The 23879-nt window shown below is 45.0% G+C and overlaps 1 protein-coding gene across 2 annotated transcripts in view; it reads right to left on the bottom strand.

The window, feature by feature from the left end:
• Nucleotides 1-210: 210 nt before the first annotated feature.
• Nucleotides 211-23879, bottom strand: part of LOC112570971 — a 41077-nt gene continuing 17408 nt past the window's right edge. For both annotated transcript variants that reach the window (XM_025249732.1, XM_025249731.1), the window contains exons 8-13: nt 23721-23873; nt 9446-9703; nt 8916-9037; nt 7603-7699; nt 5153-5314; nt 211-1206 (exon numbers count right to left, since the gene is read on the bottom strand). In XM_025249732.1, coding sequence (XP_025105517.1) covers nt 1007-1206; nt 5153-5314; nt 7603-7699; nt 8916-9037; nt 9446-9703; nt 23721-23873 — 992 coding nt within the window. In that variant the 3' untranslated portion in view covers nt 211-1006. The remainder of the gene's footprint in view (nt 1207-5152; nt 5315-7602; nt 7700-8915; nt 9038-9445; nt 9704-23720; nt 23874-23879) is intronic.

The raw sequence follows: 23879 nt of genomic DNA on the forward strand, positions 1-23879 counted from the left end.
CACACTAGTCTATGGTAGCTACTACAGCCACACACACTCGTCTACAGTAGCTACTACAACCACACACACTAGTCTACGGTAGCTACTACAGCCACACACACTAGTCTACAGTAGCTACTACAGCCACACACACACTCGTCTACAGTAGCTACTACAACCACACACACTAGTCTACGGTAGCTACTACAGCCACACACACTAGTCTACGGTACCTACTACAGCCACACACTAGTCTACGGTAGCTACTACAGCCACACACACACACTAGTCTACGGTAGCTACTACAGCCACAATAGTCTACAAGTTCTACACAGGTGTCGTCAGGTGTGTGTCGCAACTTTACTAGCGCCTTGCTAGCTCTTCAGTGTAGAACAAATATTAAAATAGTTTATTTGTTTATACAGTTAAGTAAGAGATGTGATGTATCAACTACCCTTATCATTAGTTTAAATGGGAAATAATACCGAGTAATACCCTGTGTCAACTGGCAACATTCCATTAACTATTAGGTGTATAGCTAATATACAGTTCATGACACATTTACTATAAACTATTAGGTGTATAGCTAATATATAGTTCATGACACATTTACTATAAACTATTAGGTGTATAGCTAATATATAGTTCATGACACGTGTACTACAACCTAGGCACAATTAAATGCTGAATTAATTAATTAAACTTAGACTTTACGTTTGTAAACATGTTAGTTTATCCAACCAAACCCAAATGTGAAAGAAATAATACAACACGTGTATAATAGTATCACCAGGCAATATACTCAAAGAAACAATTAAAGTACAGTAGTCTGTACTAGGGTCAGATGCTAGACTATTGAGAAAGATTAATGTACACTGAGCTCACATCATCAGTGGAACCTGTAGTGAACAGTGAACAGTCGACTGGCGGTGTAAGCAGTGGGTACAGGAGACAAGATGGTGTTAGTCTGGCTTCGTCTTCATCTGTGAGATCACAAGGGTGGCGGTGTATATATAGATGTTCAGTCTTATGGCTTCAGCTTCATCTCCGAGAACTGCAGGTTGCTGAAGTCACCCCAAGCATTGCCGTATGCATCAGGGCTGTTGAGGTAAGTGCTGCCACAGTCATCCGGGTACCACCAGGCGCTGTGACGTGTCCTGACACAGCCGGTCGGGTCTCGGTCATAGGTTGAAAACACTTTACCGTCACTAGGTAGCAACACATCTCCTGTAAACACACAAACACACACAGTTACATACTATTACACACACAAAGTCCTAATCACAAATGTATTATCACTACCAAACATCTACAGAAACTTTTATTATTAAATGTTATTTCTGTGTCGTTCCTCATAACAAAGCCAAACACCACGCAACACAATCAAATACGAAACGAGTTTTTTTTTAAATTTCTAATGATGCTGAACCCACCATATCATCAAGAACATAAGAGTGAAGAGAACAGTTTTTAAACAGAAGAATGCCTCAGCTAAAATATGTAAAAATGAATGAGTATAACTAACTCTCCCCTGTGGGACCCCGGGGTATGCTTGCCTAGCGAGCATCGTAAGAACAGGGTCCCTGCCATCCAGCCAGACATGTCGTAAGAGGCGACTAAGTGGACACCTCACCTAGCGGTACAGTAGGTTGTGGTAGGGCTAACAACCCCACCATGTAAAAAACGCCTTTTACCGAAACTAACAACAGAGAACTCGTCATACATGGCGATGGTAATGAAGCACACCAGGAGACTGGACTAATGACGGACGACAGCCAAACCCCGACAGTTGATTTACTCAAGCCGAGGCAAAAGTTGAGGGTGGGGTGCTGGAACGTACAGACCTTGTACCAGACTGGCAGGATGCTCCAATTAGTCAAGGAGTTTGACAACTACAACTTGGACATCCTGGGAGTCAGTGAGGTCAGATGGACCGGCACTTGAAAGAGGAGACTAGTGTCAGGACATACCATCTTGTTCTCAGGACGATCAGACGCTCAGCACTCTGAAGGAGTAGCTCTACTCCTCAACAAGAAAACTGAAAAGGCACTGCTGGAATGGAAGCCGTATGGACCAGGCTTTTGAAAGCAAGATTCCATTCAAAGTACACCAAGCTGACAGTGCTAGCTTGCTATGCACCAACAGAAGACTGAGGCAGAAGACAAGGATGCTCCAGCCACCAAACGCACCTTTGCTATGGAAGTAAAGAACAGGTTCCAGGCACTAGGAGACCAACAAGAGATGACCTTAGACGACTTCAATCGAGTCTTACAAGAAACAGGACAGAAAATACTGGGCTTCCAACGGAAGAAGAAAGAACAGTGGATCAGAGAAGAGACATGGAAGAAGATAGACGACAGAAATTCAGCCAAACAAAAAATCATTATGCAAAAGCACTAGATCCGAACATCTGAAGGAACCACACAGACAAAGATATACAAAACGAAATAAAGAGGTAAAGAGGATGACAAAAACCGACAAAAGAGACTGCACAGAGAAACTGGCAGATGAAGGTGAAATAGCAGAAAGAAAAAATGACCTGAAGACACTGTACAAGATAAACAAACAGCTAAACAACGGTAATGTGGTCGAGTCGGTGGCAGGAAAACTGCAGTGCTGGAAGAAGTGACAGCAGCAATCAAGACAACGAAGAGCGGCAAAGCACCAGGAGCAGATGGAATAACAGCAGAGATGTTGAAAGCAGATGTGAATGTGACAGCTCCCATACTGACTGAAATCTTCAGGCAAGTTTGGGAATCAGGGCAGTTCCCTGATGCCTGGAAGACAGGGCTCATCTTCAAGTTACCCAAGAAAGGAGATCTTGGAGACTGCAATAATTGGAGGGGCATAACACTTCTTTCCCTCACCAGCAAGGTCTTCAGCAAGATTGTTTTGTCAAGACTGACGGCAACTCTTGTGAAAGACCTCCGACCACAGCAAGCAGGATTTCGCCCTGGACGATCCTGCTCCGAACACATCTTCATTCTGCGACAGATTCTCGAGCAGAGCAACGAGTGGAACACACCGCTGTACATCAATTTCATCGACCTGGAGAAGGCTTTTGACAGCATCCACGACGAGTCCTTATGGAAGATCCTGAGGCATTACGGAGTCCTGCAAAACTTGTTCAGGTCATTGCAATGCTGTACAGCGATTTCAAATCCCAGGTTGTCTGTGACACGGAGCTCACAGACCCCTTCAATGGCAGTACTGGGGTGAAGCAGGGCTGTGTTCTGTCGCCGTTCCTCTTCATCCTAGCCATGGACTGGATCATGAAGACTTCCACCGACAGTGAGAGGAGAGGGCTCAGATGGACCATGACGATGACAGCAACAACAATGCTGGAAGACTTGGACTTTGCTGATGACATTGCCCTGCTGTCACACCGCCACCAAGACATGCAGGAAAAAACAAAGGCCTTCTCAGAAACAGCTGGAAACCTTGGCTTGAAGGTCAGCACAAAGAAAACAAAAAGTATTAGAGTGAACGCCAGAGTCCAAGATAGCATCAAACTAAATGGAGAAGAGATTGATGAAGTTGACAGTTTCAACTATCTTGGGTTCAAAATGGCAAACACCGGGGATGTGGAGGTGGAGATTCGAGCCCGACTGGTGAAAGCCAGCCACGCCTTCGCCTCACTCAGGAGCACATGGAAGGCAACAAACATCAGTCAGAAGATCAAGCTGAGAATCTTCAAGTCAAATGTGATCAGCACCCTCCTTTACGGATCACAATCATGGAAGACGACCAAAACCATCAGTAACAAGCTTGGCGTCTTCCAAAACAGATGCCTCAGGCGCATACTTAACATCTTTTGGCGAAACACCATCAACAACGAAGAACGAAGAACTGAAACCAAGTCCATCACCACGCAGGTTCAACGAAGGCGTTGGCGATGGATTGGACATGTGCTCCGCCAGCAGACAGCAGACCTCTCCACAGTCGCCCTACGATGGACTCCAGACGGCCGAAGAAAACGAGGCCGCCCAAAGGAAACTTGGAGAAGAACGGTGGAAAGGAAGATGAAAGGAAAGGGCAGGACATGGGTCACCTGGAGCGGGTTTCAGCCGATCGACATCGGTGGCGGACTCTGGTTGAAGCCTTGTGTGCAACCTGATGCACGAAGAGGAATAGAGAGATAAATAATTAAACTAAAATGACTGTAAAGTTTACAGTAGGATATAAAAAGTTCATCCTAACTTTTAGAATGAAAGTAAACAAGAGATAAAGTATAGAGAGGAATATGAAAGGTTTCCTCCGTATGTTAGAACGGTACTGGTGTGGCATTGTGGGACTGGCACAGGTCAACGGTCATGACTTGGGGAGACAGCAAATGACAGTTGTCTTCCATGTCTGTTTATTTTGCTAAGGTAAAGGTTCTCAAAGCACGCACATATTCATGTCTATGTATGTTTATTACCTGAAATGATGTAGCGCGTCGTATGTTATCATCATCCAGAGTGTAGCACAGTGTCAACAATGAAAAGTGTCCGATGCTAAGGAGAAACATTGTGGGTTTGCTGAAATCTTTGAACCCGCTTTTCTCATTAAGGGGACCACCGGACTTCCACGCTTCAAACCTTTATAAGTCGATTTGAGGACTAGAAGAATAACTTTGTGTCAAATAAAGAGCTAAACCCTGAACATTTGAAAATATGCAATTTGTAAAATCTCAGATTTCCGACTTGACTCATTTCTTCGTGGCGGCTCACATTTCACAATAATTATTAATAATTTGCATCCAGTCAAAGCCTGACAGGTACAACACAGATTAAAAAACAACACAATGACTAAAGCTCACTAAACACGATTGTACATAATGAAATTACTCTTTAAACAAGTCTGGTCAGGACTTCACAATACAGCCTTCAAGAACCTCCTAAACCCCAACCCCCCCCCAAAAAAAAAAAATAAATAAAAAAATAAAATAAAATAAGACAAAACCCAGACAAGAAATAAACCCGCGGAAGTCTCTTTTCCCTGATCATGACACTTGGTTTTCCAAGTTACATCAAAGGAAACGCACGCGATAGGAGGCGCTGTCACCCTCGCACACATGCACGCAGATACTCACAAATGTCATAATCCACTTATTTGTTAACCAGCCAGACAGGCAGCCTGCCAGCTAACCTGCGTCTCACACTTTCTTACTGTTCAGTGGTCACGTACGTACCTGCGTCACCCGTGTAGTCGAACACGCGAAGTTCGTAGTTAAACCAAGGACCCCACATGCTGAACCGATACTCAGCGTAGTGACTCTGTCCACTCTCATCTATGATGTCCACTCTCAAGCGCATAGGTTCATAAGCTAGCACTGCCTCAAGAGTGAACAGGCCTGAGACAAGACAAGGCAATGACCTCATGTCAACAGACAAGTCCAGCAGTGAAATATTTGTGTTGATCTTGCTCAAGAGTTGTCATGAACACAGAAGTGTCGCTGGTCATTACCTGTCCTACGATGTTATTAAAATGTTACATTATTACTAGACATCAGATGACAAAAAGGTAAACCACAAACTTACTGAGGTTTTAGCGCTGTTGTTATTACTACCAATAATAAAGTGTATTCTCCATGTAAGTACGAGGTCCATGCGGTCTATACAAACAACAAATGTACAGTCAACCATACAGAAACATTAGGAAAAACATCAGGAAGCATACATGAACATAAACTGTACAACAGATAACACCAGCACTGGAGGAAGAATTAATTAGTGGGTAGAGCTGTACTCCTGATTTGAAAATATTTTCTGAAAGAGAAAGGTTTTAAGGAAGTATTTGAAGACTTCAGATGTCGGCACAAGGCGAGGAGAGGGAGGACATGTCAAGTAGTGTGACCTGAGTAGAAAACTGAGAGTTTGTTGGTCTAGTGTAGGACACAGAGAAGAGAGGAACAGACTAGGTGGTAAATTGTCAGTACACAGACACACAGACTAGGGTGGTAATGTGTCAGTACACAGACACACAGACTAGGGTGGTAATGTGTCAGTACACACACAGAGAGACTAGGGTGGTAAGGTGTCAGTACACAGACACACACAGGTGCAAACTCAGATACATGTATATAGACTTGTATCTACGTACAAAGTGATCTATCTTTAAAATGGTATGAAACTATGATTATGACACATATACACAAGTGGTGATAAGACCATTTTCACAGACTACATGTAGACAAATATAGATAAATAGACAGGTCGAAGGACATTTTTACACACTATATCCTTATTCACAACAAAACAATATTATAGACTGTAATACAACTACACGAAATGTTTTAGCTACTGTGCATTAATAAAGATCTGAACCTATCCATACACTGCAATCAGATAATCCTACAGAAAACAAAAAAATAAATAAATAAAAAATAAAAAAACAAAACAAAAACAAACCACATGATATGCCACAGGGATGCATTTCCTCGCAACCTTCGTGTTTCCTTCTATTTAAGACTTTGGCAACTGAGACACTACAGGATCATCAGCCATGCATTCATTCCATTACTAGCATCATCATTATCACAGAAAACAAAGCATGCTAAGGAAATACAGTGATACCTCGGTTCTCGAACGCCTTGACTTTCGACCAAATCGGTATTCGACCAGGAAATTCGAGAAAATTTTGTCTTGGAATCCGAACAAATATTTGGAACTCGAACATCCGAACGTCCGAGATGAGCCGAGTTGAGCCGAATGGCGTTCATTCTGCCCAGCGAGCCTTGCTTGCGTCATCAGTGTGAGTGCAGAGAGAGAGAGTCATGAAATGTGTGCAAAATGGGCAGAAATCGCAAATTTTGTTGAACCTGGTAAAGTGGTAGCAAAGTGGTAGCAAATAGAGCAGTTAACATTTTTAATGACAATGTTATGTCCACTTTCCGCAAAATTTTGCAAAGGAGAAAAAAAACAGCAAACAATTGACAAATTCTTCCGTAAAGAAATCAGACAAGCAGCTGCAGAGCAAGATTCTGATTCTCCTCAGCAAAAGATACAGAGAACAGAAACACCCGAAGAGCAGTTACCCTCTGTTTTTATTGAAGAGGACTCCCCTTCAAAACAATAACCATCCCCCTTCCCTCCTCCCTCCACATTCATTCCCTCCTGCCATAAAGTTTGGTACAGGTACAGTAAATGAAACACAATTTACTGTACTGTACTGTACAAAACATTTTATTTATTTTTTTTGTTTTAATAAATACACTTTTATTTCTTATTTCTTGTTGAGACTCATGTTTTTCTACATATTATATACAAATTAGGCCAGTAAATAGGCATTTTCTGGGGCTTGGAACGAATTAATCCAGTTTCCATTATTTCCTATGGGTTTCATTGCTTCGGTTCTCGAACAATTTGGTTCTCGACCGTCCTCCCGGAACGAATTATGTTCGAGAACCGAGGTATCACTGTAGTAAACAAAATAGTGAGCAATAAGCATCGTAGGACACAAATATAATAGAACAACAGAAACAGCAACCTGTGTATTAACCAGTAGACATCACACAAACAACACAATAAAACACAATACTGATTACAGCCTGACTTTGAATGTAAAAACAAATGTTGAGATTACAATTATGCAGGAGGAGGGATAATGCCAGAGAATGAAAGAGATATGTCAACATCTTACCCAGCCAGAAATCTCCAGAGAGATCACCAAAACCGTTTTCATATTCTGTAAAGCTCCGGTTGAAGTCAACTGTGAAGTCCCTACGTCTCTGGAACACCTGCACATGACACAAGTTCACAGGTCGTTACTATGGTAACAAAGCGCAGCATGATCGACAGGATTCAACACTAATTACAGTTTAATGAGTTGACAAAGGATGAGTCAAAATTGACAAAATATAACAACTTAGAACTTTATTAGCTGTGGACATGATTATAATGTCAACACTGTAGTACATAGTGTAGTGTATAGTGTAGTACATAGTGTAGTATATAGTGACAGTCATGTGAACACAATGTACACTTTCCTGGCTGTAAATGTGTGACATCAACTGGCTGTGATCAATTATATGGCAACATAATAAACATAACAAATGCATGATACACGCCGCGATTACAAAAAGTATTTTTTTTCAACTCCTTATCAAACCTACAGTCGCTGATCCTGAAGCAGGAATGGATGCAAGGGGTTAAAGCTTGCGACTACAAACAACCGACACACGCACACCAACACACTAGATGTCGGCCTGCCTAGAACCACCCTCAACCCACGGAGTCTACCAGTGAGATAGACAAACTGTTGGAAACAGAAGGTGGACAAGCATCCTCTCCTGCTTCGTGTTGTAAATGTCGAAAGATATCAAAGAAAAATTATTCATCTAAACCAGGGATGCCCAACCTACGGCCCGCAGACCATATCCGGCCCCCGACGCGGTGCCATCCGGCCCGCAAAACTTCTGCCCACAGTGCAGGAAATTGGCATGTTAGTAATAAAAAAAAAAAAACCCAAAAAAACCCGAAAAAAAAAACCCGAAAAAAAAAAAAAACCGAAAAAAGGGAAGAAGAAGTATTTATCCCCACGTAGGGGCGTCTCTCAATCTTTTTTTCGATGGCCGAACATTTCAGTTCAGTACTCCGACTTGGTGTCTCTATGATGAGGCCGGACATTCAGAAGTTGGTTTCGGGTAAACAACTTCAAATATCCCACTCATGAGTACATAATTAATGGTAAGTACAACTTGTTTCTAATAAAAATGGTATCTCCTCTATTTTTTTTTTCTTTTTTGTATTTTTGCGGTGAAGTGGCCCGCGACACGGCTGTCCGAAATGGATATGGCCCGCAGGCCGAAAAAGGTTGTGCATCACTGATCTAAACTATGAGCTGTAAGGATGTGACCCTGGGTATAAGTGGTGTCGCACTGTTGCAAACAGGATACAGTGTGCAGGAGAGATGCTACCTGAGTCGTACACACTGACAAACACGACCACACGTACCAGCCAGCCGCCGCCCGCAGTGTCCATATCACACCACACTGTCCGAGGCATGTTGTGTTTGTGTTGCACAATGGTGTAAATACCACTCTTTGCTCCTTTGTCATTCCAGTCTGCACATGTCCCTATTTGTACACAAACAAATCATTCCACTCGTAAGCAATTGTTATAAAGAGCGCAGTGGAACTTCGTACAATGACGGAAACAATGGAGGACAAGTAGGCAATAACCATGACAACTTCAATAGCTACTCATACAACAGTCAAGGTAAAGACTGAATCCCTCGGGCAAACTGTTTATATGTGCTTACAGCACACAGAAAGGAAGAAAACCATGGACATGAATAAACACTGAATGCTAAACTTTGTAAATCCGAAATATTATGTCAACATTAAGATGAGAGTTGTTTGATGAAAATAATTACTGTAAACAACTTACTAGAGTATCTTTACTGTAAGAAACAGACAAAATGACGGTAGACAACGTGTGGGACAAGCTGAGTACTACTCATCATTCTACTGCTTCTCACTTACTCTTAACAACACACTTCTTCTCAGTTTCATTGAACTTGAAGCCTGAACGACATAAACATCGTCCTGACACACAATCGCTGCGTGGGTGAGGACAGTCCAGTGTCGTGTTACACACTAAGTTGTACCAGGTATGGTGTGTGGCCAAAGTGGAGTTGCAGGATCTCTGGTAGTGGGTCCAGCCTTCACTCGTCTTAGGATACCAGTGTGAGGGAGACTCGCGAGCGGTGACATTATGAAGCCGACACAGACCTCCATGGGCTGGAACAGAAGGTAGAGAGACAGAGACATAACTGAACATGATGCAAAACATTTTGAACACAGAAGAGTGAAAGCAAGTTATGTGAACATTTCCCGAAAGGTTATTGTGTTACTGAAAGGTTTTCAGCAAAAGGCGAGGTACGTAGTTGTATATTTGTGATTGTTTACTGTTGTCTGTCGCGTGACCGCGACGAAGCCAGTCGAACTTCAACTGAGCGCAGACCATACACAGAAATGACAAAGACAAAATTCACGTAACAAACAAAACTAATTTATTAGCCACAAAAATAATACTGATAGGAATCAAAAATCAAACATTCCAAACTCTCACGTGAACAAATATAGATCAGCGCGAACAATCCAACAAACAAAAAATAGATAAATTAAAATAAGACAAATCAGCTGCCCTGTGCACAGGCTAATCTGTCACCGTATATACAATACATCACCCGTATGCACTGCAGGGTGACAGTTTAGAAGTCCGTTGAAGATGTCCACAGACGGCAGCCCGCCCTCTGGCCTTGCTTGCCGCTCTAAAGACGTACCCCCACCCCTCTGTCTTCTCGTCCAGATGCGATGATGTGGGCCGGCCACTGGCCACGAAAGCTCCTGCTCGAAGATTCCTGCTCTAGGTGTTCAGTCCAAAGCCTTTCCACACACTGGTGCAGCAGAGTCGCGAGTTCACGCGCCGATGAGATGATGATGATGGTGCAGGGTGGACGCTCGACACGATGACGGACAGCAATGCGAACAAAGGATGTGAAGACACGGTGACACGAAGGAAGAGCGAAAAACAACAACAGGCGGAAGAGTGAAGAAGAACGAAAAATAAGCCTGTAGATAAACCAATTCTTACAATCAACAGGCGTGTCCCGAAACTGCTCAATTTCTAAAACAATATTTTCACACCGACACATATATCTGACCATCGGACTATGGCTTTGAACATTAAAGGATTCTCTCACTTGCACTTCCACCGCCACCCAAAGGCCCTTACAGACTAGAATGGTGTGGAACCCGACAGAATGGGTCTCTACTCACCCAAAGCGGCTTGTGGCAGATCGGTCGACACAAATGAACAACTTTGACTGTCATGGCCACGGTCCAGCACCGTCTGTGACTTGATGACGACTACCCATGACGTCAAAGAAGGAAAAAGTAAAATGACGCATCAAGGAAGCTGTGCGCGCGCGCAAGACGTAAGACAAAGAGGGGACACAAGCGTGAAGACAACACCTGACGATGGGCCGAGCTCAGTATGGGAGGAATACAAGGATGACAGCACAATCGCTGACACGCGACATAGTCTTGCTAGGAGCTTGCCTGTCACACACTAGTTTGACAATAATTATAAAGTGGAATGTTTTCTCCATTCCTGTTGTGCTCCCCCAGTGTTGTCAGTTCATGGTCCTGATGCTAGAGTCCTGGATGTCTTGTTGTCAGTGTCAGAGCTGCAGGGCGAGCTGAGGAGGTCTGGCACTTATCTATCATTAGCGATGAGAATCCACTTTCCCACAGATGACAGAGTAGTTTCCTAGATAGCATTCTCTTTATAAATATGATATAAGTGTGACAAGATAGCCACTCTCCAAGTTCTATATATTTCTACATCGCTGTATTTGAGTTAAAGACTTTAAAAAGTCACGATACTTGTTTGTTGTTTACCTAAACCACTTGTCATTCAATGTTCTTGCAACAACAACTGTATGCAAGGAGTGCCAAGATAGACAAACGTTAGTTGCAAGGTGGCTAAAGAAAGAATAAATAATAATAATAATAATAAATGTGTGTTGTCCATAGCTCATACTCACGCTCCTAAGGAGCCTGGTCCTAACGATTGACAGAAGAAGGAGACACGGATGGGGAGAAGGCGTGCCGAAAGGTGCGAGAAAGGCAACATGGCAACAGATAAAGGTTACTATTAGCCATGTAGTGCTCACCCAGTTTTGGATTTTGTATCGGCAAATGAGCGCTCGCTCGGCGTGCGACGCCCTCGGTCGAAAGCGATCGTTGTCTGCGTCCCGCCATCCGGCGAGCCGGTTTCGCAGCGGACCGAAGAAGGTGTGGTACGGGTTGGCTCGCTGGCGATTCGCGGCTCTCGCTGTCGCGTTTCCCACGGCTCAGGCGCGGGCTGGTTGAGCAGAGAGAAGGGTTCGTGTCGTCGTGCTCCTTTCGGCCAGCCGCGTCGGCGTTTCGAATAACGCTTGACTGTGTCTCGAGTGAAAGAGCGCGCCCGTGTCGATCGGGTGAACGCTCAGCACGTGGTGATATGGTTTGCAAGAGCTGAAAAGCAAAGCGCCCCTTTTGGCGCTTACTACCGAACGAAATGCACTGCCACGGACGCAGAACCCGCGGCCTCCGCGGCGACTGCTTCGTGGGAGTCGGTTACGTGTAAACCCATAACAGCATTCTGGTTGATCCTGCCAGTAGTCATATGCTTGTCTCAAAGATTAAGCCATGCATGTCTAAGTTCACACCCTCGTACGGTGAAACCGCGAATGGCTCATTAAATCAGTCGAGGTTCCTTAGATGATCCATTTCTACTTGGATAACTGTGGCAATTCTAGAGCTAATACATGCAAACCAGCTCCGACCCGGTGTCAAAGCCGGGAAAGAGCGCTTTTATTAGTTCAAAACCAGTCGGGGTTTCGGCCCCGTCCCTTTTGGTGACTCTGGATAACTTTGTGCCGATCGCATGGCCTCGAGCCGGCGACGCATCTTTCAAATGTCTGCCCTATCAAATGTCGATGGTACGTGATAGGCCTACCATGTTGACTACGGGTAACGGGGAATCAGGGTTCGATTCCGGAGAGGGAGCATGAGAAACGGCTACCACATCCAAGGAAGGCAGCAGGCGCGCAACTTACCCACTCCCAGCTCGGGGAGGTAGTGACGAAAAATAACAATACGGAACTCTTTTGAGGCTCCGTAATTGGAATGAGTACACTTTAAACCCTTTAACGAGGATCTATTGGAGGGCAAGTCTGGTGCCAGCAGCCGCGGTAATTCCAGCTCCAATAGCGTATATTAAAGTTGTTGCGATTAAAAAGCTCGTAGTTGGATCTCAGGCATGGGCGTGCGGTCCGTCTCGCGACGGTCACTGCGCGAAGCCGGGACGGGCGCGGCTCTTCGCGGGGTCGCGTTCGTCTTTCGGCGTCCCATCCTCCGTTTATCTCCGGTCTCTCCGTCCATGGTGCTCTTCGCTGAGCGTTATGGGCGGCCGGAACGTTTACTTTGAAGAAATTAGAGTGTTCAAAGCAGGCTCGTCAGCCTGAATAATGGCGCGTGGAATAATGGAATAGGACCTCGGTTCTATTTTGCTGGTTTTCGGAACACGAGGTAATGATTAAGAGGGACAGACGGGGGCATCCGTATTGCGGTGTTTTTTTTTTTTTTTTGTCGTTCGCCTCTTTCACACTTGGAGACCAGCTCTTGATATGAAATCGGTGGTCTTCTGCAGAGACTCCACCGGCCCGTACAGCTTGTTGTGCAGGGTCTCCGACTGTGGCCACGTCTCTTTCCTCAGGGTACGGAGATTCCTACAGTCCTGTAGGATGTGTTCTACAGTCTGGTCTGCCTCTCCACAAGAGCATCTCGGGGACGGCACTAGGTGCAACTTCCTGTGTAGGTGGTGAAGCATTGCGGTGTTAGAGGTGAAATTCTTGGATCATCGCAAGACGAACAACTGCAAAAGCATTTGCCATGTATGTTTTCATTAGTCAAGAACGAAAGTCAGAGGTTCGAAGACGATCAGATACCGTCGTAGTTCTGACCATAAACGATGCCAACTAGCGATCCGCAGGTGCTCTGTGTACAACATCAGAGAACCAACATCTGAGGTCCAAGAGGAAATTTGGTCACAAAGCTGAAACTCAAAGGAATTGACGGAGGGGCCCCGGGAAGGAGACACCTCGAGGCCTCGGACGTTCGAACTGCCAGCTGAGATCGGCCGCGACTGTGAGCACATGCCAAGCACAGCATCGCCGGCAGCCCCTTTCGATACTTGCAGGCTGAGAGGGCAGCCGTAAGCCGAAGCCCCGCAAAGGAAGGTCCGGGCAGGATGCCCCCTTCACCCATTCCTGTACCCATGTACCGCTGGCCCGCCTCTTGTAAATAGTGTAAATAATGTAAAGAATGTGAATAACATGAATACTGTGAAGACTGTGAATAGTGTAAATACTGTACATAATGTCTTAGTTAGAAATTAGTTAGACCTGCACTCTCTCGCCTTAGTCAGGCTAGGGGAGAAAACCCCGAATAACAAACCGGAGTGGAGAGGAGTGGGCACCACCACTACGTAACAGCCCGTTAAACTCTCATGATCAGTTCTCAGATAAACGAAATTCATACTGGCACCGACGTCGCCCAGGATAAAAAGGTCGGCCATCTCCGTTGGCGCCTGCCAACACGGAGACGGAAGACCTCAAACGCAGGCGAAGAAACAAGTAAAGTCCAAGGGACAACGGGACAAGACAAACGCCTGGGGCGTCGGATGCGCAACCGATGGCAGAAAGTGGTTCGGACCAGAAAGAAGAAAGGGACCCAAGGCGAGCCCATCGCCCTCCAGCATGAAGGGAAAGAGAAATTGAGTGTGAACAGACCCACTCAGCAGGTAAGTGCACTTAACTTGTTGAAAAGAATAGTAATTGGTACGTGGAACGTTCGAACGCTCCAGAAGTGTGGCCAAGTGCACAAACTCTGTCTAGAGTTGGAACGGTACGTCTGGGACGTAATCGGGCTGGCGGAGATGCGGTGGACGAGCTCAGGAGAGAAGGAAACTCCCTTCGGCCACAAGCTATTCTATAATGGTAGTGAGAAAAGACAACTAGGCGTTGGCTTTCTCGTCCACGAAAGAGCAGCAGCGGCAGTCTTAAGTTGGGAGCCCATCTCGAGCAGACTCGCAACCATCCGCATTGAGGCCAAGCCACGGAACGTCTCAGTCATCATAGTACATGCACCTCACACCGATCGAGGGGACAACGAGGTGGAGGTGTTCTATGAACAGCTGGAGGAAGTGATGAGGGGGATCCCAAAGAGAGACTTTCTGGCGGTGGTAGGAGATTGGAACGCCATAGTTGGCCCAGACGCTTTCAACGAATTGGCCGGCACCGTGGGTCGATTCGGTCTAGGAACGACCAACGACCGCGGAAGGCGTCTGCTAGAGTTCGCCGGGGCCCATCGACTGGTTCTATCTAACACGATGTTTCCCCACAAACCCTCACGGCTGGCGACCTGGTCTTCACCGATGGCGCGGTCAAGAACCAGATCGACTATGTGTTGATCCCTCAGAGCTGTCGTTCAAGCTTACTGCAGGCAGGGACACGAGTATACCCCGGTGCGGATATCGGGTCAGACCATAAACTCGTGATGGCTTCCCTGCGCTTGAAAGTTTCACAGCGAAGACGAGAGAACAACCAACGCATAAGATAGTACACGGAGAAACTTGAGAATCCTGCAATTGCGGCAGCCTTTCGCGTCGAAGTAGGAGGGAGATTCTCGGCCCTCAATCTACCAGACGACGAATTTGACGTGGACACCCTAGCGGAACACGTCAAACAGGTCCTGCACTTCTCGGCAGATAAAGTTCTGGGGAGGAAACCGCCAACCAAGGTACCATGGATCACAAAGAAAGTTCTCAGACTTTGTGAGCTGAGGAAAACCTTGAAGACAAAAAGGCGAAGCAGCCCTGAGGCAGACGCGGCATACAGGAAAGTGCACCGGAAAGTGCAGAAAAACATAGCAGCCGCGAGGGAAGCGTGGCTGAACGCAAAGTGTGACGAAATCGATGATGGAATCAAGTGGGGCGACTATCGGAAAGCATTCGCAGCAGTGAAAACTCTTACCCAAGAGGGTCCGCGGAAGGGTGTGACAAAGATTGAGGACAAGCAGGGAAAGCTTGTCAGAGGAAAGGAACAAACCTTCAATCGTTTCACAGAGTATTGCAAAGAGCTGTACAACGCCCCTATCGAGAAAGATGAGACCGTGCTCGAAGGGGTGAGACCACCTGCAGAGGAAATTCCGGACTTACAGGTCCTAAGAGCAGAGGTGGAAGCAGCAATAAAAGATATGCAGCCGAGGAAGGAGGCTGGCATCGATAACATCCCCGCGGAACTCATAAAGGGTGGAGGCGAAGAGCTGACGGATATGCTGACGAAGATATGTCGCGAAATCTGGCGGACAAAGCAGTGGCCGAAGGAGTGGTTGCGGTCTGTCGTTGTACCGCTACCAAAGTCCGGAAACAGTTCCAAGTGCGAGAATTACCGAACGATAAGCCTGATCTGTCATGCCAGCAAGGTTATGCTGGGTGTGCTCCACCGTTGACTCACAGCAGCAGCAGAGTCGATCCTAGCGGAAGAACAAGCCGGATTCCGGGCCGGCCGCAGTACGATTGAGCAAATCTTTAGCCTCAGAGTCATGGTGGAAAAGCATATGCAGCATGGGTTTCCAATATACCAAAACTTTGTGGATTTCAAGAAGGCTTTCGACCGGGTCTGGCACAAGGGACTGTGGGACACCCTTCGATCATTCCAGGTGGACGAGGGTCTGATCCGGACTATCATAGGCCTCTATGATGGATCTACGAGTTCCGTTCGGTTGCACAACAAAGTGGGGGAGCCCTTCCCCATGACCGTAGGCGTCCGCCAGGGCTGCCCTCTTTCGCCGGTGTTGTTCAACATCTACTTCGAGAAGGTAATGCGCAACGCATTGGAAGGCCATGAACCCTCAGTGTCGATAGGATGGAGACCGCTTAGCAACCTACGCTTTGCAGATGATATAGCCCTAATTGCAGGCAGCAGCGAGGAATTGCAGGACCTTACCAATCGCGTCAACACATGCGCAAACCAATATGGGATGCACGTCAGCACGGAAAAGAGTAAAGTTCTGGTAAACGCCATCAGTCCAGCAGAGGTTGACATAAAACTGAACGGGAAAACTCTAGAGCAGGTTCAGACCTTCAAATACTTGGGTTCCATCATGTCGGAAGACGGGTCAAGTGCGAACGATGTTCATGCCAGGCTGCAAGCCGCGACCGCGGCGATGACGAGACTAAACAAAATATGGAATAGTGGAATGATCTCGTTCACTACGAAGTTTCCAATCTACAAGTCTCTGGTCATCCCGGTCTTAACGTACGGCTGCGAGACCTGGACGCTGCTATCGGAGCAGGAAAAGAAGATAGCAGCGTTCGAAATGAAATGCTATAGGACAGGGATGCACAACCTACGGCCCGCGGGCCATATCCGGCCCGCGAAGCAGTGCCGTCCGGCCCGCGAAGCTTCTGCCCACAGTACAGGAAATCGGCATGTTAGTAATAATAATGAAAAAAAAATACCCCCCCCCAAAAAAAAAAAAAAAAATTAAAAAAAACGAAAAAAAGGGAAGAAGAAGTATTTATCCCTACGTAGGGGCGTCTCTCAATCTTTTGATAGATTTCATTCTTGATTTTCGTCTTGGGAGGAAACCAGTGTTTGAGAACGAGGGACGCCGCATTCCACAGGGATTAGTGGTCTTTTGATTGGTTAATACTTGAATCAGTCGTTTCAAACAGATTGAAAATACAGACTCCGGGCTTTCTAGCAAGGTATAAAAACAGTGGGGTTCTTACAGGGAAACAATACCAAAACAGCGTTTGAATTTCGTCATTTTCCTGTGGAAATCAGGACTGATCGCCTGGGGGTACCTCGATTAAAATGTATTTTAAGACAATTTCTCACTTTTAGTTTAACATAGCAGTGTATTTTCCTGTTAGTTCAATAACCAAGGAATCCATTTTTAAAGAAAAGTCAAACTGCACAAAATTGACCCTCAACACCTTTCGGGGCCTCTAGTATGTCACCTGCACTCTACAGTGCCTTTCAGACGAGGAATCTTCTTGAAATTATTTTCAACTCAGCGCTGGTCAGGAACCCCAGGCGGAGAAGGCGAGTAGACGAAGAACAATTAACCAAAAGTGAAATAAAAACACAAAGAAAACCTGGAGAGAAAAACAAAACCAATCTTTAGATAAGTAGCAAATTCAGGACTACACCACAAGTCCTTCAAGACTTGTTTGCAATAGAAAACCCGTCCGCTCCTCTCCCGTCAAGAAAAAAACCAGTCACACCACACACATCCAAAACAATACTACACTCTTTTCCTTTGTTCTTCCAACAAAACAACCTATCAACACCAAACTTAATTAAACACAGATCAGCCGGCCATCCCCGTATGGCGCTGCCCGCCTCAGACTGTCGACACTTCCAATCTCCCCCTTTCCAATTTCCTATCCCCTTCCTAGCTAAAAAAAAAAAATTTAAAGAAAATAACACAGCAGGTTTGTGACATAGTACTAAAATGTCCTTTAGTCGTGGCGGGTGACAGTTGTGCGCCGGTGAAATGGGAGAGCCGAAGAAACGAAGAGTTGACTCTGAGTGCAGAAACTTCCAAGAAAAGTGGACAGATCTGTACTTTTTTATACAACATGATAGCTAGCCAGCGTGTTTGATTTGCAAAGAAAGTGTGGCTGTTTTTAAGGAACACAACATTAAACGGCACTATGAAACAAAGCACAAAAACAAGTATAGCGGCATCCTTGGTTCGAGCCACGCAGAAAAGATTGCTAAGTTACGTCAAGAAATTGGAGGCTTGACGAGAATATTTAGCAAGAAAAGACAAGAAAATGATGCGGCGGCAATTGCAAGCTACCGAGTTGCTCACATTTTGAGCAGAGATGTGAAGCCATTTTCCGACGGCGAATGCGTAAACAAGTGCTTGAAGCAGTGGTGGAGGAACTGTGTCCTGAAAAGAAGAATGCATTTGAAGCCGTCAGCCTTTCTCGCACGACAATTGCACAGCGAGTGGAAGATATGGGGAAACATCTCCAGTCAAAACTAAGGAACAAAGCAGCACGTTTCGAAATGTTTTCTATTGCTGCTGACGAGTCAACTGACTCATCCGACACCGCTCAACTCTTGGTATTTATTCGCGGTACAAACAGCGATTTTGAACTTACAGAAGAGTTAGCGGCCATGAGGGGCATGCACGGGGGCACCACTGGCGAAGACCTATTCAAAGAAGTTTCAGGCGTAACAGAGGGTCTTGCTCTTCCTTGGGAAAAATTAGTGGGAGTGACTACCGATGGTGCCAGAAGTATGGTTGGATGCCACAGCGGACTGGCAGCAAAGGTTATTAGAAAAGTCGTCGAGTCTAATGGAACCGAGCCTCTGCGGCTTCATAGCATTATTCACCAACAAAATCTCTATGGCAAGGTGTTGAATGTGGACCATGTGATGAAGATTGTGGTCATCACTGTAAACTTCATCAGATCACAGGCGTTGAACCACAGAACTTTCAAGGAATTTTTGACAGAAATAGAATGCGAATATGAAGACGTTCTCTTTCACAGTGAAGTCCGCTGGTTAAGCCGAGGAAAGGTACTTAAACGGTTTTTGATTTCAGACATGAGATTGACATTTTTATGACGGAGAAATCAAAGCAAGTGCCTCAGCTGAACGACCCCTCGTGGCTGTGGGATTTGGCGATTTTATGCGACATCACGTGACATCTGAATGAACTCAACACCAAACCACAAGGGAAAGACAAGTTGATTTCGCATGTGTATGCGGACATAACAGCATTCCAAGCGAAATTACTACTCTTCATTCAGCAGGCGGGAAGGATGGAGCTTGTCCACTTCCCAACGTGTACATCTCTACGTCAGGATCAGCAGCAACATATGTCTTTCCCCAAAGAAAGAATAATAGAACTTTTGGGGCTCTTGAAGGATAATTTCAATGAAAGATTTAAGGATTTTCATGATTTGAAGGATGAAATACGTCTCTTCGAAAATCCATTTGCGGCAGATGTGTCAAGTGCCCCGACAGACCTGCAACTGGAACTGATTGACTTGCAAAGCCAGACAGCCCTGCTTGACAAATTTCGAGCGATGCAGACAATTGCTTTCTACGCAGTGTTGCCTGCAGAAACTTTTCCAAATCTCCGAAAACAAGCGTTAAGGATGATCACGATGTTTACAAGTACTTATGTGTGTAAACAAACGTTTTCAGTGATGAAACGGGCGAAACCCATCTTACGTCATCGCCTCGCGGACGAACATTTCGATTCAGTGCTCAGACTTGGTGTTTCTTCGATGCAGCCAGACATTCAGAAGTTGGTTTCGGAAAAGCAGCTTCAAATATCGCACTAAGTACAACTTTTTTCTAATAAAAATGGTATGTTCTATTTTTTTTTTTTTTTTGTAATTTTTGCGGTGAAGCGGCCCGCGACACACGTGTCGGAAGGGAATATGGCCCGCAGGCCGAAAAAGGTTGTGCATCACTGCTATAGGAGATTGCTCCATATCTCTTATAGGGAAGAGAAAACGAACAAGTTCGTACGAGACCTAGTCCAAAGTCTGGTGGGATACCAGGAACCACTACTCTCTACCGTGAAACGCCACAAGTTGCGATGGTTCGGCCATGTCATTAGGCATGACGGCATACCAAAGTTAGCAATGCAGGGTAGCGTTAGGGGCAAGAGGCGAGTAGGGAAACAAAAGAAGCTTTGGCTTACAAACGTGCTGGAATGGACGGGAAATCCATTGGGAGACCTGAACTCCCGGGCGACCGATCGCATGCAGTATCGAAAATTCGTTAACCGGCATCTGAGGATCATGGAGTACCGACGAGACCAAAGAGCGTCATCGCAGCACTCAAAGAAATAAGGTTGTAACTATGACGGGTCTCTTGGTGTTTCAATGTTGTGCATAGCTCATACTCACGCTCCTAAGGAGCCTGGTCCTAACGATTGACAGAAGAAGGAGACACAGACAGCAAACGAACAGAAGTATGAACACCACTGATGACTCATATAAACTAATGTAGGAAACACGAGGAGAAATCAGAGAACAAGAACTGAGAGTGTCGGTAGTCAGCAGAGAAGGACGAGGAGGGAGAAAGGAGTGGTTGACAAAGGACGAGCATGATGTGGACTGTGTAAGTATTGCTCAAGGTGAGGTGTGTCTTCAGTGCAAAGTGAACAGATTCCATGATGGACAGGTGCGGAGGTAGAATAGAAGAGTTGTATTGTTTAGCTGTACACGAAGTAAACATTCCGTAACCTGAAGAAGTCAAAGTAAGTCTTTGTGTGGAGGGCTGAGTACCACAAACTGTTCAGGTAGCAATTGATATTAGCATCGGTTCATACCTTTGTTATTTATTTCTCTATGCTAGTGCACCTGCAAATGTTTAAACATCATTTCAGGCCAGTACAGTGGAACCTCGGTTAGCGAACGCCTCGAATAGCGAATATTTCGGTTAACGAACAAAAATTTCGTGAAAAGTTTGTCTCGGATAGCGAACAAAATTTCGGATAACGAACAGCCACGTGAACCACACGTGACCGACCAGCATGTCATCATTCGCGCTCGAGACACAGTTACGATCAGCCGTTCCTTATCTATGCGCATTCTTCTTATTTAGTGATTTTTGTGCTTTATTTTAATAAGATAATCCTCAACAGGCCTGACGAGAGGGGGGGACAGGGGGGTCTGGTGTACCCGGGCCCGCGGCTGTCAAGGGGGCCCGGTCTTGGTCAGTGGGTTTTTTTTATACATTATATACTGGGAAAATAATTAACGATTACAAGTACAAGGGGCCCGGAGAGGTCTGTCCCGGGGCCCGGGCTGGCTCTCGGCGGCCCTGATCCTCAATCATGGCTCAAAAGAAGATCAAGATTAATAGTAGTGAGGTAATGACAAGGAAGCGGCCAACAAATGAATTGTAAAAGGAAATGATTTCAAAGTATGAAGGTGGCATGCGTCTGTCGGATATGTGATGTCGTATTACCGCAGAGTTTTACAAAAAGATAGAAGGAGCAGACACTGGACAAGTTTTTTTCTTTAGCCTCAAAGCGACAGAAAAGGGAAGTCACCCCCGATTTTATAATGTCACGTGTGCTCATGGAGGGGGAATCCAAGCAGTAATTCCACCCCTTCCTCCCCACACCTCCATCCACCCACGCCGTGAAAACGACAAGTTTTCTGATGTTTAAATGCTTTTGTTAATGTTTTTATGTTTATTTAACTCCATTTATATTGCATTATAACTGTTCTCATTAAAACAAATACCTGTATAGCCTGTAACTTTCAAATATTAGCGAGTCAACAGGGGCTGGGAACCAATTAAATCTATTTCCTTTATTTCTTATGGAAAAAATTGTTTCGGATAACGAACAGCTTTCCAGAACGGATTAAGTTCGTTAACCGAGGTTCCACTGTATACCAAAGAATGGAAGTTGATTGGTGGAAGATTGAGCTATTCTTCCATTTCTGACTTGTATTCAGTCCTAATTAAAGTGGAAGTGTGTAGTAAACACAGGAGTTTATCTCTGTATATGTGGTGTAGTACATTCACACTCACTGCAGTAATAACTAGATAGTCGTGGGTTCACTGTGATTTGACCTTTACACTTTCTTAATACACTTTCTCAATAATTATAAAGTGGAATGTTTTCTCCATTCCTGTTGTGCTCCCTCAGTGTTGTCAGTCCATGGTCCTGATGCTAGAGTCCTGGATGTCTTGTTGTCAGTGTCAGAGCTGCAGGGCGAGCTGAGGAGGTCTGGCACTTATCTATCATTAGCGATGACAATCCACTTTCCCACAGATGACAGAGTAGTTTCCTAGATAGCATTCTCTTTATAAATATGATATAAGTGTGACAAGATAGCCACTCTCCAAGTTCTATATATTTCTACATCGCTGTATTTGAGTTAAAGACTTTAAAAAGTCACGATACTTGTTTGTTGTTTACCTAAACCACTTGTCATTCAATGTTCTTGCAACAACAACTGTATGCAAGGAGTACCAAGATAGACAAACGTTAGTTGCAAGGTGGCTAAAATAAGAATAAATAATAATAATAAATGTGTGTTGTCCATAGCTCATACTCACGCTCCTAAGGAGCCTGCTCCTAACGATTGACAGAAGAAGGAGACACAGACAGCAAACGAACAGAAGGATGAACACTGACTGATGACTCATAAAAACTAATGTAGGAAACGCGAGGAGAAATCAGAGAACAAGAACTGAGAGTGTCGGTAGTCAGCAGAGGAGGACGAGGAGGGAGAAAGGAGTGGTTGACAAAGGACAAGCATGATGTGGACTGTGTTAGTATTGCTCAAGGTGAGGTGTGTCTTCAGTGCAAAGTGGACAGATTCCATGATGGACAGGTGCGGAGGTAGAATAGAAGAGTTGTATTGTTTAGCTGCACACGAAGTAAACATTCCGGGACCTGAAGAAGTCAAAGTAAGTCATTGTGTGGAGGGCTGAGTACCACAGACTGTGCAGGTAGCAATTGATATTAGCATCGGTTCATACCATTGTTATGTATGTCTTTATTCTAGTGCACCTGCAACTGTTTGAACATAATTTCAGGCCAGTACACCAAAGAAAACAAGTTCATTGGTGGACGATTGAGCTTTTCTTCAATTTGTGACTTGTATTCAGTCGTAATGAAAGTGGAAGTGTGTAGTAAACACAGGAGTTTATCTCTGTATATGTGGTGTAGTACATTCACACTCACTGCAGTAATAACTAGATAGTCGTGGGTTCACTGTGATTTTACCTTTACACTTTCTTCCTTAAGAAAGCAAGCAACTATCAAGTATTAATTAGCACATTAGCAATTTTATAATTCATTCAATTTCACACACTTTGTTTTATCCTAACTAAATGTATTCAGTATCTTTTGCATTCAAACATGTTTGTAGATTATGGCGCGTTAAGTTTGCTCCTAAATGTTTGTTGTAGTCTTTATGTAGGCGTCTACTAATGGTAAAAATATACACAGACAACATATTTCAACATTGTTCCCATGTTTTACGAGGTTTCCGTTGATTTTTGTGGATAAAGCGTGCTATTAATAGAACACAGCGCAGGACACGTGAAGCAGACTTTAGCAGTTGTAGAGTGCACAGTCACCTGCCATCTCTAGCATCATGTTAGTATACCAATGTTTCAAGGCTTTTTTCCATACTAACCTCTGAAATCGAAGGTGAGGCAACGCTTGTCATCCTGGCACCTGTCCTTGCAGTCTTCCAGACTGAGTCCATCCCGGCGTTCAAGGTAGTGTCGTAGTAGAGCGCTGTCAGGATACTCTGTAAAGCTGTCCTGCAACTCGCCTGCTCTGCAAGCTAATA

Source organism: Pomacea canaliculata, linkage group LG8 (genome assembly GCF_003073045.1).
Source record: "Pomacea canaliculata isolate SZHN2017 linkage group LG8, ASM307304v1, whole genome shotgun sequence".
Classification (NCBI taxonomy): Eukaryota; Metazoa; Mollusca; class Gastropoda; order Architaenioglossa; family Ampullariidae; genus Pomacea; species Pomacea canaliculata.